Source organism: Pteronotus mesoamericanus, unplaced genomic scaffold (assembly GCF_021234165.1).
Source record: "Pteronotus mesoamericanus isolate MK-2021 breed Mesoamerican mustached bat unplaced genomic scaffold, CSHL_Meso_final contig_78, whole genome shotgun sequence".
NCBI lineage: Eukaryota > Metazoa > Chordata > Mammalia > Chiroptera > Mormoopidae > Pteronotus > Pteronotus mesoamericanus.
In genome coordinates, this window is record NW_026555258.1 from 3,767,935 (window position 1) to 3,785,474 (window position 17,540).

General features: G+C 57.9%; 1 protein-coding gene and 1 non-coding gene across 10 annotated transcripts in view; both read right to left on the reverse strand.

Annotated features, from left to right (window-relative positions):
• The window catches only part of PRRC2B (proline rich coiled-coil 2B), an 83,351-nt gene that overhangs the window by 11,821 nt on the left and 53,990 nt on the right, over positions 1 to 17,540 (reverse strand). For 4 of the 9 annotated variants that reach the window (XM_054584205.1, XM_054584204.1, XM_054584208.1 and 1 more), the window contains exons 14-26: positions 15,720 to 15,909; positions 11,264 to 11,480; positions 8,547 to 10,631; positions 7,146 to 7,339; positions 6,422 to 6,567; positions 5,742 to 5,883; positions 4,012 to 4,094; positions 3,350 to 3,538; positions 3,005 to 3,202; positions 2,481 to 2,609; positions 1,639 to 1,743; positions 1,285 to 1,477; positions 298 to 395 (exon numbers count right to left, since the gene is read on the reverse strand). In XM_054584205.1, coding sequence (XP_054440180.1) covers positions 298 to 395; positions 1,285 to 1,477; positions 1,639 to 1,743; positions 2,481 to 2,609; positions 3,005 to 3,202; positions 3,350 to 3,538; positions 4,012 to 4,094; positions 5,742 to 5,883; positions 6,422 to 6,567; positions 7,146 to 7,339; positions 8,547 to 10,631; positions 11,264 to 11,480; positions 15,720 to 15,909 — 3,969 coding nt within the window. The remainder of the gene's footprint in view (positions 1 to 297; positions 396 to 1,284; positions 1,478 to 1,638; positions 1,744 to 2,480; positions 2,610 to 3,004; positions 3,203 to 3,349; positions 3,539 to 4,011; positions 4,095 to 5,741; positions 5,884 to 6,421; positions 6,568 to 7,145; positions 7,340 to 8,546; positions 10,632 to 11,263; positions 11,481 to 15,719; positions 15,910 to 17,540) is intronic. The other 5 variants (XM_054584211.1, XM_054584207.1, XM_054584210.1 and 2 more) reach the window with 3 other exon arrangements.
• Positions 670 to 755, reverse strand: LOC129079722 (small nucleolar RNA SNORD62). Its single transcript, XR_008530084.1, has one exon. It is a non-coding gene; the product is annotated as a small nucleolar RNA SNORD62 (small nucleolar RNA).

Here is a 17,540-nt window from a genome sequence, read left to right on the forward strand (position 1 = left end):
TTTGTCCGCTTCGTTGAAGGACACTGATCACCACAGAGAATGTGCTTCCGCTAACTCCCCCGCTAGGACACAGGAAGGAGAACTCTGAGAAAGAAAAGCGAGGGCAAGCCTGGAGCACTGAGCTCCATTCCTGGTCTCTCATTCATTCATTTCACAGCCCTGACTGGCTGCCATACCATGCCAGGTGCTGGGCAAGACACATGAGGGATACAGAGAAAGAGACACACGACGAGTGAGAGAAGGAAGTAACGATGCCACACCCGCCCCCCACCGGGCCACCTGGCCTGCTGCCATCACCTGTTGGTAACTCTGCTGCTGAGGTATCGTTGGAGGGACCAGCCGGGGCTGACTTGCAAACACATGGCCATCCAGGTAGAGAGGTGGCAAGTGGCTGCCTGGGGACAGAATCCAAGGAGTCAGAACAGGATCAGGTCTCTGGGTTCCCAAGGTCCCCTTAGGGGACATGCTCAGCACGCGCGTACTCTCCTGGGGAGCGAGTGCAGGGCCTGCTCAGCCCCCTGCTGTGGGCCCTGCAGCACCGCAGGGAGCCTGGAGAGGCCGCAGCACAAGGGCCCAGGGGAGAGGTGGCTCCAGACCACCCTGGCCACCTAACTGCTCGTCCAGCACCCACCCTCAGGAGCACCGGCCCTGGAACTAGGGCTGCCTGGGTCTCTCAGTCACTGTCTTCTTCATCTCCCTGCTATTGAGTCCACAGTGGAGGATCAGAAGGATCTATTGGAATTGCATCACCGAGACCTTGGCAGCTGGGGCCTCACAATCCCCGCTCTCTCCCTCTGGGGACCAACACAAGGACCAGGATGGTGACAGTAAGGACAGTCGTCGCCACCACTGCTGGAGGGCTCAGCTGATACAAGGGCCTTTCCAGGTGTGAGCTCCGCTCCGGGGTGTGGCCGCCTCGTGGAGGGCCATCCTCACCCCCAGCTTACTTTACAGAGCAGGGGATGGAGGGAGGTTTGGAGCTGAGCTGCTCACAAGCAGCGGTGACATGGTCCCCATCTGACCCAGGTCCAACTCAGAGCCAGTGCCTGCTCGCTCCTCTCTCCAGGAGGTGGGAGCCCTGGCCAGTCATGAGGCTCCGCCTCCCGGGAGGGAAGGTGGGGAGCAGGAAGTAAGTGCGAATCATCTGCAGCCGTGGGGAGCCACGATCACCCAGCCTAGAAACCAGCACCCACTTGAACAGACTCCCACAGGCAAGGCGGGGCAGGGCACAGGCCAGCAGGCCTGCTTCTGTAGGGCGAATGGAGAGGGCCCAGGCGGAGGTACCTGGAAGAGAAGCGGAAGGGGCTACAGAGGCCACAGGCATGGGCGGCATGGACACTCCACCGAAGGAGCTGTAGTTGACCCCGCTGGAGGCTCCCACAGAGGACGGGGGCTGGAGGCCTGAGCCAGCGCCTCCTGGAGAGCTCTGCTCCGGCAAACTGGGCGAGTTTTCCCAAGCCTTTCGTGCTGACTCCATCTTCGGAAGCAAGGGGAGGAGAGGGCTCAAAATCACCAGGGCAAGGCAGCAGGCAGCACAAACCTAGGCCCCGGGGGTGGGAAGGGCTGCCTATTCCTGCCCCTTCACAGGCTAAGGCTGTGAGGGGCCTGGCCTAGCGCAGAGCCGGGGTTAGGGGTTACCTTCAGAGTGAGGTCGGCAGTGGGGAAGGACATCTGGGAGAGGCCGATGGCCCTCTGGATGTGATGATCACGACGGAGGATGGGGATGCTCTGTGTCAACCCAGCCTGGAGGGGACAGGAAATCATGAACAAGCAGGCACAGCGGAGTGAGACAAGGTGTCAGGATGCACCTTGGGTTTGGCTAGGCGCACTGAGACAATGCAGCCGGCAGCCCAGCCTGGTTTATCTCCTGCGCAGAGCCACCCTCCCGGACACCCTCGACAGGAGTCCCGAGAGAGCCCCTCCACACCCACCCGCCCCAAGCCCTCTGGCAGAACAGTCAGTTGTGTGCCAGCAACATAAAAACTCCTGGCTGCCAGCATGCAGGCCTGGAGACCTCCAGGTCCTGCCTCAGCCCCCAGGGGACTGCAGAGAAGAGGTCCCCGGTAACAAAGGTTCAGAAATGCAACTGCGAGACCCTCCTCCTGCAGATGCGCAGTGCCTGCCAGCGCGTTACAGGACCCTAAGACATCTCAGGGCGAGGAAGCCTGATTAGCCCAGCATTCTCAAACACGTGACCACGGAGCGTGGAAGAACACAGAATCGAAGAACGCCAAATAAACCCGGTCTAGGAAAGACATTAGCCCACTTTCAGTTCTCTAAACTGGGTGTGGAATACTCAAATACTTGGAAGACGCATCTCTAGCTAGAAACTGCATCATGACCCAAACCCAGGTCTGCCAGACCCCCCGGCCACGGCAGGGTCACACCCTGGTTTCAAAGCGCCACCCAGGCTCTACTCTCCCAGAGCCAGCCAGCGCAGGGATGGGAGCTGGGGGCCAGAGGTGGAAGCATCTGCTTACATTGCTGGCCAAGGCATCCTGAAGCTTGACAACTGGACTCCCTGTGGGACCGGAGGCGGAGCCCGGCGGCAAGCTGAAATCGGAGTCCTGAAAAAGGCAACAGCGCCCACTGCCGTCGTCCTGGCTCACCTTTTGGCAGAGACAGGCCTTAATCTGACCCACAGCCTAGCGGGTCAAAGCGCCACTAAGCAGAACTCACCACGTAAACCGCGTGGCCAAATGTTTCCCGATGGCATGTGCCATCCCTCATCCCCTTCCTCCCTGTGCCACTGCCCAATGGCCAACCCGACCAGTGCAGAGGGGCCCCCCAGCCAGCTCAGCCTGAGAGCCCGGCTGGTATCGGCGGGACACTGTGAAGGCTGGCAACTGGTGCCTCTGTCCACGACTCCATGCTGACACGCACCCCCCGAGGGCCCCCAGCTCCCATCGCCCTGCTCTTTCTACAAGACAACCTGCCTGAGCGCCCGCCTTCCTCCCCAAGGTAAAAAAACAAAAAGGAAAAAAGGAACAGATCAAAGCCTCACTTTTGGACTGACTCCAAATTCGATGGGCGGCACCGGGAGCACAGAGTCCACGTGGATCTCCACTCCATTCACGGGTGGGACAACGGCCCCCGGCAACCGCTCAGCCCCCTCCGAGCCCTTCCTGTTTTTCAGAGAACGCTCATTGCCGATGGGGCCTGGCCTGTGCTCCTTGCTCTGTCCTGAGCCTTGCTCCGAATCCTAAATGGGAAAGCAGAGAGGCTGAGACACACAGGCTAGACAACACTCATCTACAGCTCTTAAACCCCCGGGAATGGGGGCAGGAGACAGAAGACAGCGAGCCCTCTGCCCAGGCCCTGGCCCCCGCGAACGGGACTCCCAGGTCACCTTTTGCTCAGGCTGCTTCTGGGCCTGCTCCTTGTGGCTGTCAGCCTTGGATTCTAGGCCAGACCCATTCATGTCCTCTGGTTTCAGAGTGCCATATGGGGAGCTGCGCTGCGAGGAGGTTGCGGATGACTCTCGAGACTCGGCGCTCAAGTCAACGCCACTATCGCCCTGGCTGCTCTTAAACCCCTGCTGTGCAAGGCGCAAAATGGGTTAGAGCCCTCGCCCCCAGACCCTGAACCGCCAGCACCCAAGAGGCGAGGCCAGGTTTGGCACTGAGACCCAGCCCCCCACCGCCCGCCCGTGTAGCCTTGTCCTGAGTCGGGTGGGCCCGGCCCTGACAGCTGAAGGCCCACGGCCAAGCGCACCAAACCCGCCGAGCGCATGACCGTACGGCTCCCGGGGGCCCTGGACCGAGACTGCCACACTCATCTCCCTGTGACCCAAACCAAACTGAGCGAACCCGTCACAGGCCTGAAGGCGAGCACCTCAGGCACTCGCTCTACACGGCCCGTCTCCCTAGTAACCCCTCCTCTTCCTCGCTCTCACACTGGCACCTCAGAGAGGAAGCTTGGGCGGGCCGCCAGGATGAACAAGGCCCAGGGCAAGCTGGGCACAGGGCCAGGGGGCACAGGCTTCGTCCTGAACAGCTCAGCGCCACTCACCTCGGCAGAGCCAGACTCGGCACTGTTGAAGGCAGTGGCGGCTTTAGTCCAGGAGTCATTGGTTGAGGCCTGAACTGGAAGGGCTGCCAGGGGAGGAAGACAAGAGTCAGGGCATCGAAGAGAAACAACCAGGCTGCGAAGACAAGCACCGGTGCAGCTGACGCGAACCCAAGTCCCCTCAAGGCCCCTGCCAAACAACAACATGCCAGTGAACAGATCTGACACACAGCTCTGGTCTGGGAGCTTCACCACCTTCCCAACACTCTCAAAGCTCCGTAAACGGGATCAGATGGTGCAGTAAACACACCAGCAACTTTCGCGCACTCCTGCTAGGGCCGTGTTGCTATCTCCGCAGTGGCGAAGCTCTCCTTCACTGAAGCCCACTATTTATTTCTACCAGCTGGGAGCTGCTACAAAGCCTCTGAGCAGTCCAAGGCGCTGCTACTGAAATGGAGTGAGCTCACAGGTCACCCTGCAACCCTGTGCGTGCGCACGTTCATGTGGGACTGCGCAATCCCAGGCCTCTGAAGCCAGCTCCTGCACCGGGTCCACTCTGCCCAACCAGTGACGACAGCCATCACGGATACACTCGCCGAGTGTCCGACATTAGTATTTCATTAGGAGATCAGCCCTGGCTGGTGGGGCTCAGTGGACTGAGAGCCAGCCTACGAACCAAACAGTCGCCAGTTTAATTCCCAGTCAGAGCACATGCCTGGGTTGCGGGCCAGGTCTCCAGCAGGGGAGGTGTGAGAGGCAAAAACACACTAATGTTTCTCTCCCTCTTTCTCCTTCCCTTCTCCTCTCTAAAAATAATTAAAACCTTAAAAAAAAAAAAGGTCATCGCACTTTCAGAGCTGAGCATTATCCAGTGTCCTTCTGCAACGTGTTGGGACCAAGGGCTTCACCAGGAACATGAAGACGGCCATGCGGGAAAACGGAAAGAATTGCGGCCCAAGCCCCAGAGTCTTAGGTGACTCACGTGGCTCTGAGATCAAGTCACTCCACTCTGAACGTCTTGGCTACTTTGTTTATAAATAAGCTGGAAGCAGATGATTTCTCTATGCTCCCCTGGGAGGCGCCCCTTGTTTTATCCATCTGTGGACCATGCAGGGCCCTGGCCAGAGCAGGCATTCAAGAGGAATCTGCTCAATTAAGATAATTTTGTATCTTAAATTACCAGAAAAATAGCCTTAAACATAGAATTTTTTTTTAAATTAAGGGAAACTAGTTTCGTAAAAGGCAAAATCCACCTCACTTCAGCCTAAAGTCTGTCTTTCTAAGCATTTCTGGGCGGAGCTGTCAGCACCTGCCTTCTGGTTTGGAGAAGGGCCTGGAGTACAGGTCAGAAAGCTCGGGACTCTGCTCCCCACCCCAGCAGCCCCCCGTTGCTCTTCCACCACGTCACAGGCAAGGATAAGCAGCGTGGGCTGGGGAGCCAGCCAGCTCCCCGGCGCCCTCTGCCGGGTGGGGATGTGGCTGTCCCTTTCCAGATCTCAGGACTGCCAGGTGCTCTCTGCTCTTCCACCAAATGCGAGGCGGGAAGTTCACATCTGCTCAGGGGCCCCCGGAGCAAGTGGCGCTAAGACGGTGCCTAACATTCTGGCTTCGCAGAGGCTGCCAGGGAGCCGGCCGTACCCCATCTCCATTCAGGGCCCCAAAAGCAGGACGCTCCCTAAGAAGACAACAGCCGCAAGCAGGCTACGCATCTGAGCCCGACCCCCGACTCCTACCGGGGCTGCCGCTCTCCCAGATCTCGGTGCCCAGGCTGCTGCCCGGCACAGGCGCGTCGCCCTGCTCCAGGCACAGATTGTTTTGCTTCTTCGCGAACCGAGGAGGGATCCGGGAGGAGAGACCTCGACCTTTGACGGGCACCTAAGGAAAAAGAGGTAGTGTCAGCCATCCTGGACCTCAGGCGTGAAGAATGACAAACTCTCCCCAGGAAAAGTGTCTGGGGCACCAAAACCAGGACGACGTGCCCCAGGGATACTGGGCCGCTCGCTGTTCAGGGCCCCCACCACACACACCGCTCAGCGTCGAACAAACCACACCTGCAAAGGGCTGATGTCCAAGGGACCGTGGCCCCGAACTCCCAACAACTGGACAAGCGGCAGTGTCCCACTGATGCCACGTGAGCACAGGGTCCCCACCCCTCGTGACTCCTAAGGTGACGCGTCTCACCCCACTCAGGCCAGGGCTCAGTGGAAGGAGAATGGACTTGGGGGCTGACGAGGGCCTGCACCCTGCCCAGCGAGGCTTCTGCAGCTGGCACAGGGCGGCAGGGAATGTGCTAAAGGACTGTCCCCCACCCCCAACCTTGGGCTTAATGCGGAACTCTCATCCTCCTGACTCTGGTCTCCCTGCATCACCAGCCGGCCCTCCGCCCAGCTGCCCCTCCCCTCGCGCCCCTTACCTGCACGGCTTGCTCCTTCTTTCTTCTCTCTTCCTCCAGCAGGCGGCGCTGCTTCTTGGTCAGGACTTCAATGAAGCCTTCACCCACCATGGAGCCCACCTCAGCCTCCTCCCCGGGGCTGGACCCGCAATTCTCAATGATGGAACCTGAACCACGAAGTCACAAGAAGGGACCATGTTCCACTCACCAGAAACCAAGAATAACCCAGACCTACAGGGAACTGATACCTAAGGATGGGTTCAGCTCTGAAAGCTGGGCAGTGCCTGGCCTGATACCTCCAAGGAGCACTACACTCACTGGCAGCTACAGAAACTGGCTGTGGCTGCTACACCCGTCCTATACACCCTCTAACACACCGTTAACACAAAGCAAAGAGGCTTAAGTAACACTATGGTTCAGAGAAGCCTTTGGAGACAGAGACATGTAAGACCCAGCTCTGTTCCTAACCAGCCATGTGACCCTGGACAAACCACTCAATCTCTCTGGGCCTCAGGTTTCCCTCTTTAGAACTGGGGTACAGTAGGGCAGTTATGGGGGCTCAGCAAGCTGTGAGCAACACAAGGGCAGGGGTCGCATGAGTCTTGCCTCTGCAACCCCAGAATGTGGCCCAGGGCCTACCCAGCGGCCCAGACTGTGAGTGTGAGGGCAGAGGTGGCGGCCTCCCCCGAGCAAGGCCCCATTTCACCTGGCTCTGTTCCCCGCCAAGATGCGAGGCGACACTCACTTCCATAGTTCAGGTCGAACTGCTTCATGGCCTCTCCCTGCTCGCCCGCCCTCTGCACAGCCAGCTGGGCCTCCTCTGCCTTCTCACAGGCGGCTTCGGGGATGTCCGAGGTGACATGGGCTCCCCGCTCCAAGGTGTAGTGGCCGTTCCCACTGCTACAGCCTAGACCTCCTGGCAAGGCCTCATCCGGGGACCTGTGAGGAAGGAGGACCCCATTATTTCTGATGGGTCCAGGGGCTGAGGAAGGCGGGGAGAGGCAAAACTGCATAAGCACACAGCACGCGGACTCGCCTGGCCTGCACCCACCGCCCCTCATTCTGGAAGCCGCTCCAGGCAGCAGTGCGCCATGTGCAGGCCGTGGGGAAGGCCGCCGGCAGGCACCCCTGTAGCCCCGCTGTCAGCCAGCGCTGCCTCCGCACTGGAAAGCTGCTCCCGCCCACCCGTCCCGGGGCTCAGGAGCTCTGGGCCTTCCCACTGTGAGCCAAGCTCGGCGAGGCTCCCCCAGGAGAGCGGGGAGGGCGCAGAGCAGAGCTGCGGGACTCGGACCGGCAGGGTGCCCAGGCCATGCCCCACCCCAGGGCTGCTGGGGCGGAAGCCTGAAGCAAGGCGCAGCCTCGACATCTGCATCCTGGGAAGACAGACTAGACCGACTCTTGAAGAGTCAGCATGTCCTATGGCTCCTCTGCTGGGGTAAGAACTACATCTGAATTCTGAGGAGAGGGAGGAGGGAAGCCATCTCCCCAGCATGCGGAGGCCTGACCCACACCAGCAACTCCCTGCCGCCCCACAGGGCCACCCCTCCCTGATCCCAGGCACCCGTAGCGAAGCTGCTAATTCTGGGCCAGAGACACTTCCGGGCCTCAGGCAGCGCACTCCCCGCTGCCTCTGCCTTTCTCTCAGTCCCAGCAGGGGCGCCACAACTCCTCCTCGTGGGGCAGCAGAGCTGCTCTAGAAGCTGCCTTTGAGGCCAGGCAGCCAGCACCGCCCGGGACGCTGCCGGGCAGCCCCACGGCAGACGCACTGGGGCCTGGGCAGGGCTCACCAGGCACCTTGCTGTGGTGGCCCCTCAGTGGGACCTCCCAGGGCACATAGAGAGGCTGAACTTGGGACAGGTGCTAGGACAGCCACCATATGAGGACCACTGGGGTGGGGACTCTAGTTTTGGCTTTAGTTCTCAAGCCACAATAACACAACGCCACAGAGAAGCAGACAAGCGGTGCAGGGGCAAGTGTTGGAGACACTCACACTCAAGGGCCTGGCGGGCAGTTGCACTTGCGCGCACGGGAGAGTCGGGGCACCCGACACACAGCAGAACAGGCACGCGTGAAGTGCTGCTCAAAGAACTGGCTCAGTGACAGAACAACGGCCACCAAAGGGACCCGGGCTCTGTTTCTGCTTTACCTTTTGGCTTTCAGAGGCGTCCCATTCTGCTGGCTCTCAAAACGGGGAGAAGCGTCACCACCTCCTGGCCTAGCAGACTTCTCGCCAAACCCTCCCGGCTCCAGCTTCCGGCTCTGTCTGTCCACCAGCGGTCTCTGGCTGGAGAAGCTCCTCTTGGCCAGCTCCTTCTTCTCCCCGAGGCTTGCCCCGGGCAGGCTGCCGTCCACCTGGGGGCTGGGCTCGGCCCCGGGGCCGTCACGCCGCTCACGCCGCTCGCTGAAGTCACTGCTCTCGGAGGCCGTCTCCCACTCTTCGTTGGCGTGATCAGAGGAGTTCTGGTAGGAGAGCTCGGGGGACCTGCGGCCTACGGCCCCGCTCTTGTCCCCAGGACAGAGTTTGGACCGGGCTGGCCACTGGCCCGCAAGCAGGGGCGGCTCCTCCTCAGGACCCCACAGGCCCAAGGATTCACGCTCCTGCCGGAGGCGCCTGAAGCGAGGGGGCTTATCCTGGCGTGGGGGGCGCCTCCTCCTAAAGGGCCGGCTCTCCGCGCTCTCAGAGTCTGCAACGTGGTCGTCTTGGAAGAAGGTCCTCTTGTCATCCAGGCGGCTGTCCTCGAAGCCCCTGGCACCGAATGAGTCAGGGTGTCTGTAGGCCTCTGGGACGTAGTCTCTGTCTGCAGGCCGCCGGGAGCTGCAGGCGTCAGGGGAGCCGTGGTCCTGCCAGCAGGGGCCGGGGCCCTTGCTCTGCCAGTGGGCCGACTCCTTGGACACGAAGGTTCTCCGCCCATAGCTGCAGTGGCTGAGCCGGGGAGGGAGGGCTCGTCCGAAGGCCCGTGGGCCTCTGCTCTTTGCCTCCAGACCACTGTGGTCGTCAGAGTACATCTTGTTGGACCGCCAGGAGTCTTTGAAGTCGCCTTTCTTCAAGGCACCCTCCTCCCTGTCCAGGGGCGGGCCTTCGGGGCCGCTCTCCGAGCCTCGCTGCCGCCGCCGCTTGGGGAGCTCTTCATACTCGGAGCCCTCGCTGTGGGTCTCGCTGGCGATGCGGCGCCGGGGCTTCGCTCTGGGGAAGTCCTCAGGCTGACCGAACTCGCGCAGTCCCCGGCCACGGCAGCTCCTCTGGCTGTTGGTGTAGATGCCCCGCGCCCCGAGGACGCTTCCGCCACAAATGCCGGGGCTGCCGCCACCAGCAGGCCGGCCTCGGAAAGTGAATTCTCGGAACCCACGGCCGCGGCTCCGGGCTTGCCCTCGGCCCCCAAAGGCTTGCTCCTCGTCAATGAAGATCCAGTTATTCCTCTTCGTCGGGGGCGTGTCACTGGGCTCCCGGGAGGGTCTGGTCTCCCAGGCCCTGTCGGGCTTCTCGTCCTCTTCAGACTTGCTGGCTGGGCAGCCCAAACGAGCACGGGCCGAGCCTTGGGCCTCTGGGGCAGGGGGCGCGGAGTTGGCCAGCGTGGGGTTGTTCTCCTCATCCTCGTCCTTTCCAGCCTGGGGGCTCGGTGGCGCCTCCTCCTTGGTGGCCAGGCGGGCACTCTCCTCCCCCAGCTCCTGCTTGCTCTTGTCCACTTCCTTCTCCTTGTCTTCCACCTTGAGGGCTTTTAGTACGGGTTTCTTGATAGGCCCGGACCTCCGGGTCCTGCTGGCCTGCTCCTGGTGCTGGCTGCCGGCGCTCCGGGGCGCAGGGGTCCACTCGGGCTCCAAGGATGGCTGCTTGTGGGGGCTCCCTTCCTTCTCCCAGGAGGAGACGCTAAAGGGCGGCTCCTCGCGGGGCAGCTCCTCCGTGCTGTCAGCTGTGTCAGCAGCCTTGGGCTGGTGGCTAACGTCCCAACTGCTATACTCTGGCTTTTTCTCGGCTGGGGCGAAGTCAGGTTGCAGCGGGGAACACCTGAGGTTCGGGGTGTGACCCCCAGGAGCACCTGCGTCCTGTATATTTTCTTGGTTGGGAAACAAAAGCTCCTGGCCTACTCTTTGAGAAGAGACACAGCTGTCAAAGTCTGCTGGGGACTTCTTGTCAAAAGCACTCAAGTACTCCTCCACTCTCTCCTCAAGGAGGCCGCGCTGCGCACTTACGCCCCCTGACCTTCCGGGGGAGGCAGAGAAAGAGCTTTCGTTCCTGAAAAGGAACCAGAAAAATCAGTCAATGTGATTGGAGCCTGGGTCCTGCTTTCTACGCTGAATGTAGAGCTGAGTTTCAAAAAGAAAAAAATGTTTAAAAAAAAATAAAGGGGGACAAGAAAAAGAAAAAACCCCATAAGCACCAACATTTCCTCTATCCTTAAACAGGTCTCAGAGCGGCTGGGCCCTGCATGGGCAGTCGCCCCTGGAGTCCAGAGAGTAAAGGGTGCCACCCTGGAGACAGCAGCTGGGGGTCCTCGGCGCCGACACCACATTGGAGCCTGGGGGTCTGCAGAGCTGGGCCCGGGCCAGCAGGGCCCACCCGCTTTACTTGCACAGGGGGGAGACACGCCCCACACGCCTGTCGCGCCTGCCAGCCCCACGCCCCGCCTCCTCGCCCTGCCCCTGGCTCAGAGATCTGCCTCTGACCCTCATCATGCTGTGGCCTCAGCCTCAGTCCCATCATCAGAGAAGCACCGCCCCCACCTCAGCATGGACGCCATACTCATCACGCTCCTTCCCCAGAGGGCGCTGGCAGTCCCCTCCCAGGAGCCCCCATCCCCCAGCAGCGTCTCCCCGGACAGCGCCTGTTCCTTCAGGCACAGGCCGGCAGCACCAAGTCTGCCTCACCTGACGTGCATGTCCATGGCCAAAGTGTCGCTGGATTTTGGGTGGGGGAGCGAATAGCTCTTGCTCTGCAACGCCATGTAGCCCTCGGGGCTCCACACAGGGGCTGGGTCGATGGCAGTCACCTTCCTTTCCTGCAGCGGGGGCACACGGCTCTGGCCCTCAGAGCGACAGCCGGTCCCACTGAGGGACTCCTGGGTCACCATGGGCTTCATCAGTCCTGAAGGAGGAAAGAACCGATCTGAGTCATCCCATTCGAACGCTGTGTTCAAACCTCAGGGTCAGCCGAAGGCCCAAGGGAGACGACAGTGACCCCCCGACTATGGCCTGGACATGACACTTCCCTGCTAAACACCACTGGGTTCTTAACCTTTTCCGACCACGGGCCCTTTGGCACCAGGGCACGCAGCCCAAGGCGCTGAGAGACCTGTTCAAAGACCAGTGAGGCTTGGCTTCGGTTTCAGAGGGAGCAGCCCCGTGATGAGGGGTATGTGAAAGTGACAGGCGGACACTGGAACTATCGAATCAGAGCGTTCCTCGGTGTCGGAGGCGGCCGGCGAGGGCCCGAGAGGAGCCACGAGGACCTCTGTGTGAGCAGAGAGCCGTGAGCCTGACAGCAGCACTCCACCTTTTCCTGCAGGACGGGCAGGGGCATGACCCACAAACGACACTCAGCTGTCGACTGGCCCGAGTTTAGGATGAAGACGATTATCTCGGTCCTACCAGAGAGAAACGAACTGCACCCCTGAGTCCTCTGTCCACCTCTGACAAGTGAAGGTGCTGGGGTGGTGCCGATGATAAAGGTCTCGTTGGGCCTCAGATTGGGGGGGGGGGGGGGAGAAGAGATCTGATTTTTCAAATATTTTCTTCACAAAGCTTATTAGTAGCCAAAAATATTGCTGTGCTCATCTTTTAAGCTACGCTCATGCCGGGAAAGAGCTCGGCCCCAGGCCAGCGTTCAAGGCTGCCCGTGGCTGTGGGGAGCGCTGCGCAACGAATACCGACACCAGGCTCGGGGCAGCGCCAGGCGGGGCTGGTGGCGGCGCCCGCTCTCTGGAAGGCTCCACTGACAAACCATTTCCCAGGTTCTGACGCGAGGCGGGCTGGCCCACGTGGCACAGTGCGCGGACTGAGTTCTGGCACTAGGGCAGAGCCTCAGCACCTGGAAAACGCCCCTGCCGCAAACACTTCTGCCACGAAAGTGCTGGGCAAACGAGATTCAACATTTTGCTCGCAGTGGTCAATCCCCTTGAAAGCAGGAACCCCCGTTGGTCTTCATGACCTATGGGCCTGTTCTTCAACGCAGCACAGGGGATGGGGCTTTTGTGCACAACGCAGTGAGCCACCGCGGATATGCTGCTTAGAACAAAGACCTGCAAAGGGCTATGTCCTCAGGTACAAGGCCGATCAGAAAAACACATGCTTCTCTGTACAGGAAGGCGACTATGTCTGGGTCTTGGCCCCGGTGGGGCTGGGAAAGAACAGCCCCCTCAGAAGTCCACAGCCACGTGCTGCAGGTTTGGGGAGGGGGTGTTCAGGGTTATACTCCCAGCATGGTCCAGAAGCACCCCAAGTTAAAACTGAAGATGGCTCTAAGCTGGCAGAAGAAAACAGAAAACTGCTCTAGAGGGATACGCTCACGCCAAGCCCCACTGGGTCCCCACAATACATGAAGCTCTGTTAAGAACTAACTTGTGCCCTGGCTGGGTGGCTCAGTCACTCAGAGCATTGTCCTGCTAGGCCACGGTTGCAGGTTTTATCTCGGGTTAGGACACATATAAGGATTAACCAACGAGTGCATAAATAAGTGGAGCAAGAAATCGTTCTCAAACCAATGGAAAAAAAAAAAAAGAACTTCCAGTCCAAAATAACCAGAATAGCTGTGGAAAGCAATCAACAGGATTACATACCTCCCCAAGAATTTCAGATAATAAAATAATCTGTTAAACACTACAGAGCTATGTTTTAAATAATTAAAAAGCATAAAAGAAAAAATTAAAAATATAACACTAGAAAAAATAACATGAGAAAAATTCTAGTGATAAAAATATAGTCACTGAGATTAAAAACTCACTGTAAAGGAAGGAAAAAAAAAAGCAGATTAGACCCAGCTGGAGAGAAAACCAAACTAGAAAATAGTTCTGAGGCATTTTCCCAGAAGGTCCCAGAGATACCCTCTCTGTTATATTTAAGAGACTTGGAAAACAGAATGAGAAGCCACAAGATACTCCAAGTGGAAGTCCTAGGAAGAAAGGATACAAGAATGAGGAAAAGGCAGTATGTGAATCGATAATTAGGAGAGAACCTTCCAGAAGTGATGAAAGACATACATCTTAAGGTTTGCACACCCTGAGCTCTCAGCAGAATGAACAGGTGGGGCAGACACGCCCCTGGACACAGCAGATCGAGGCAGAGCCTCGGAGGCCAGAGAGGGAGGAGGTTTCAGAGAGGAAGCAGTGGACCCCCCCAACAGCGCGCTTCCTGCAGCAGCAGGAGCCGGAGGAAAGGCAAACGCACTCCCCTGTCACAGGTGACAGTACCTGCCAGCCCAGGTCCCTGCGCCTGGCTGTACTACCAATCGAGAGAAAAGAGGACACGGAGACTTCTTCAGGCAAAGGGAGTCGGCCAGCAAGCTTTCCTGAAGGGCTCACAGAGCGCACTTCACAGGCGACTAAGCCGAACCAGATGATGGAGAAAGAGGCGAAAAGAGGACTCAACAAAGAAATGAGTGAACATACAAGCAAATCTCAACCAGCACAGACGGGATTAAACAACAGTAATCATGCCTGATTTGCCGGCGGGGGGGCAGCAGCGAAAAACCAGGAAGAGCTAAAGTTCTAGGCAGGAATAAGCAGCCTGACGAGGAGGTACTCAGAGTGCCAGTTAAGGGGGAAAATACTGATCGGTACTTGTTAAAATTTAATGAAATCACTACAATAATCAGAAACAGAATGTAGAAGGAAAACTTGATTTAAAATAAAAACTTTAAAGAAGAGCACAGAAAGGGACAAAGAGAAAGCATAACATAGGAGAGGCAGAAACCCAAACACAACCATCCCAGGAATTCTCAAGGACTGGCTTTAGCCACCAAGTGACATACTTTCAGAATGAATGAGACTAGGTGCTTTGTATATACAAAGATACGCTCCCCAACATCGGCTCAGCAAGGCCAGCAGTGAAAAGACAAAAAGAAGATACCAAATGATCACTCATCCAAAGACACCTGGAACGACATTACTATTAGACAGAGCAGACATTGACGGTGAGAAACGTAACAAGGACGTGCCTCCTGACGGATGCCCACAGGCTCCCAGGACTCGACAGGCCCACAGTCGTCACGGGAGACCTGAACACACCTCTGGGAAACTGATCAAGGGGATAAAAAACTGTGATGATATAGATGAAATAGACATTCTCCAAGCACAATTAGCAAGCTCAATTCCTGACTAGAGAACAGAATTCTTTTCAAGCAAACTCAGAATGTTAAAAAAAAAAAAAAAAAAAAAAAAAAAAAGCCTACAAAGAAAATCTCAACAAATGCCCAGCAATCTAGACTGGGGCCCAACTGTTGGCCGCTCTGGCCTTCGAGTGAAATCCGACCTGCTGCTGCCTGTTTTAAAAATAGTTTCACTGGAAAGCGAGGCGCTCATTCACTTACTATTGTCTGCAGCTGTGTTTGTTCTAACCCCAGCAAACTGAGTGGCTGCTCAAAGCCTAAAACAGTATTTACTGTCCAGCATTTATAGGAAAAGTGTGATGACCTCATGGTCTCTTACTATACAGAAAATACTACCTGACCACAAAACAGCCACTTTAGAAAATCACACCATAAGAATAAATTTTAAACTCTGTATTTGGAAAATTTACAACATATCATTAAAAGAAGTAAATCAAAATCAGACTAACATATAAAACTGTACAATAACAAAGTCCCTTCTCATAAGACTAAGAGGAGTTCATAGCTCAGGTGATACTTAAATATGTGTATCAGAAAAGTAAAAAATTAATGAGTTAAGTATCCAACACCATTAATTAGAAACAGAATAATTTCAAGGAAAATAATGAGAAAAAGCAAAAGTTAATGAAGTAAAAATCAAACAAAACAGAGAAATTAAGAAAGCCAAGCTGTTTCTTAAAAATGGCATTAATTAGACAAACCTTGGGGAAGAACAATCAAAGGGGAAAAAACCGCAGAGAACATTAAGAATGTTGGAAAGAGACAAAACAACATAGAAGAGATATAAAAATTAATTAAAGCAATTTGTAATGCATGAGCTTAGGACTCTTCCCAACAATTCTTTGTGACAGGTAATATTATACCCTCATTTTGCAAACAAGGAAGTGAAACGGCAGACTGGCCATGTGACCTGCGGAAGCTGCCAGTGGCATCCCGTGGACCGGAATCCTGGGGCCCTGTCTGGGCCTCTACAGGTGGGGCCCACCGGCCCAGGGTGCTTACCCGAAGGCGGCAGGGCCGAGGGGTAGAAGTCCACTGGGGTCCGAGCGGGCGTGATCCGTGGGTCCATGTAGGAAGGCATCATCATCCACCTGGGGTCGAAGCCCAGCATCTGGGGATGGTGCGCGTAGAAGGTGCGCTGCGGGTGGGAGGGCGGGGGGTACACCTGCGGCCAGTGCTGCATCTTGTAGAGCTGGTCCTGAGTGGGGGAACAGGCCCAGTGAGGCAGGGCTACAGGCATGCCCTGCCCCTGGACACGCTCCCCCAGCAGGGGGCGCAGAGCCCACCCAGAACAGAAAACCAAGAGAGGGAAGGGCTGAGCACCTGGCTCCAAGGGACACCCCAGGGTATTACAACTCTCAGGTCATGGCCCTGGTCCCCAAACTGGAGGGACAGTCGTACCGTCCTCACAGCAGGAGCCCACGTGCTCCTCTAATACAAAGCATTTCATACCAGTTCCCACTCAGACCACACGCTCCCGGAACCGACATCTGGCCAGCATGCCTCCTGGGGACTCTCCTTGCCTACAGCCACCTGGGTGTGGCACAACCTCTGCCCTCTCTCCCCTGCCCTCTTCGAGCCACTCGCCACGAGAGAGGGGTAATCTTGTACATACACACACGCGCGCCGCCCCCCGCCGTCAACCCCGTGCTTCCAAAGGGCTCTGAGGGAGGCTCCACAGCCTCACACGCCGGCTGCAGGGTCCTGCAGGGTCCTGGCCCCACCTCCTCGCCTCCCCTCGCAGGGCTGCCTGCCACCTGCGGCCTTGGTAGCGCGCTGGGCCCTCTGTCTGGGCAGCTCCTGTTTCCTCCACCCCAAGGCCTGGCTCACTCACACTTTCTTTAGGTTCCGCCTTAAAAGGCACCTCCTCTGGGAAGCCTCTCCCAACCCCCTAAAGAGATCGGGCCGACCCTCTGCGTCCCCCGCCCCCACACTGACAGTCCTCCTCGGCAGCACGGATGACACAGGCCATCGCTGTCCAGTGCCCGTCTGCCTCACTGCATGAGGGGTGGCACCCGAGTTCACAGGGGTGTCCCTGCCCCCCACCGCCGGGTCTGGCATAAAGGGCACTCAATGCACAAGTGGGTAAACATAAAGCGCCAGTAGAACAGTCAGGACCGTGGACCCGGGGGGCTGACTGCACAGCCCCCACATGGCATCAGGGGCCTCCAGGCTGCCTCCCAGGCACCACCTGAATTGGTGCCAGGCAGGACTCAGGTGCAGGGTCAGCCTAGGAGGGGAGCCCAGCAGGCCGCGCCTTTCCCATCTGCAAGCAAGAAGGCCACCCACAGCCGCTGGCGGGACTGGACCCCGGACAGCCACACTGGCTCTCAGGGCAGAGCGCTCGGCACCAACAACCAGAGCTTCCACAGCTGCAGGGGAGGCTATGGGCCTCTGCCCACAGTGGCTGCTCACGCCTGGACCCCAGGTCCCCGGGGAACCTGACCAGACAGGCTGCCCCGGTGCTTTCAGACTCCTGTTCTGAGGAAGGACCTGCCCATCACTGGCCCCCAGCAGAATCACCTAGAGCAACTGCTGCTGCCGTGTCTTCTCGAGCTACCCCGGAGAGCTCACTGGTCAGTGATTCTCCACAAGCCGCGAGCCACCGCACAGTGTCACCCACTGCATCTAACCTACTGCTCAGAGCCCAGGAGCCGGTGGGCTTCTGGAACGCTCCCTAGGAGCCCAAAGTATGCAGGCCCCAAGCGCGAGGGTTTAAAGGCAACGGAAAGAGATCCTGGGAAGAGGCTCAGCGCACGGCTCATTCCCCCAGGGCACACACACAGTGCGACACTTTTCTGATTACCAGCAGCAGTGACTTGC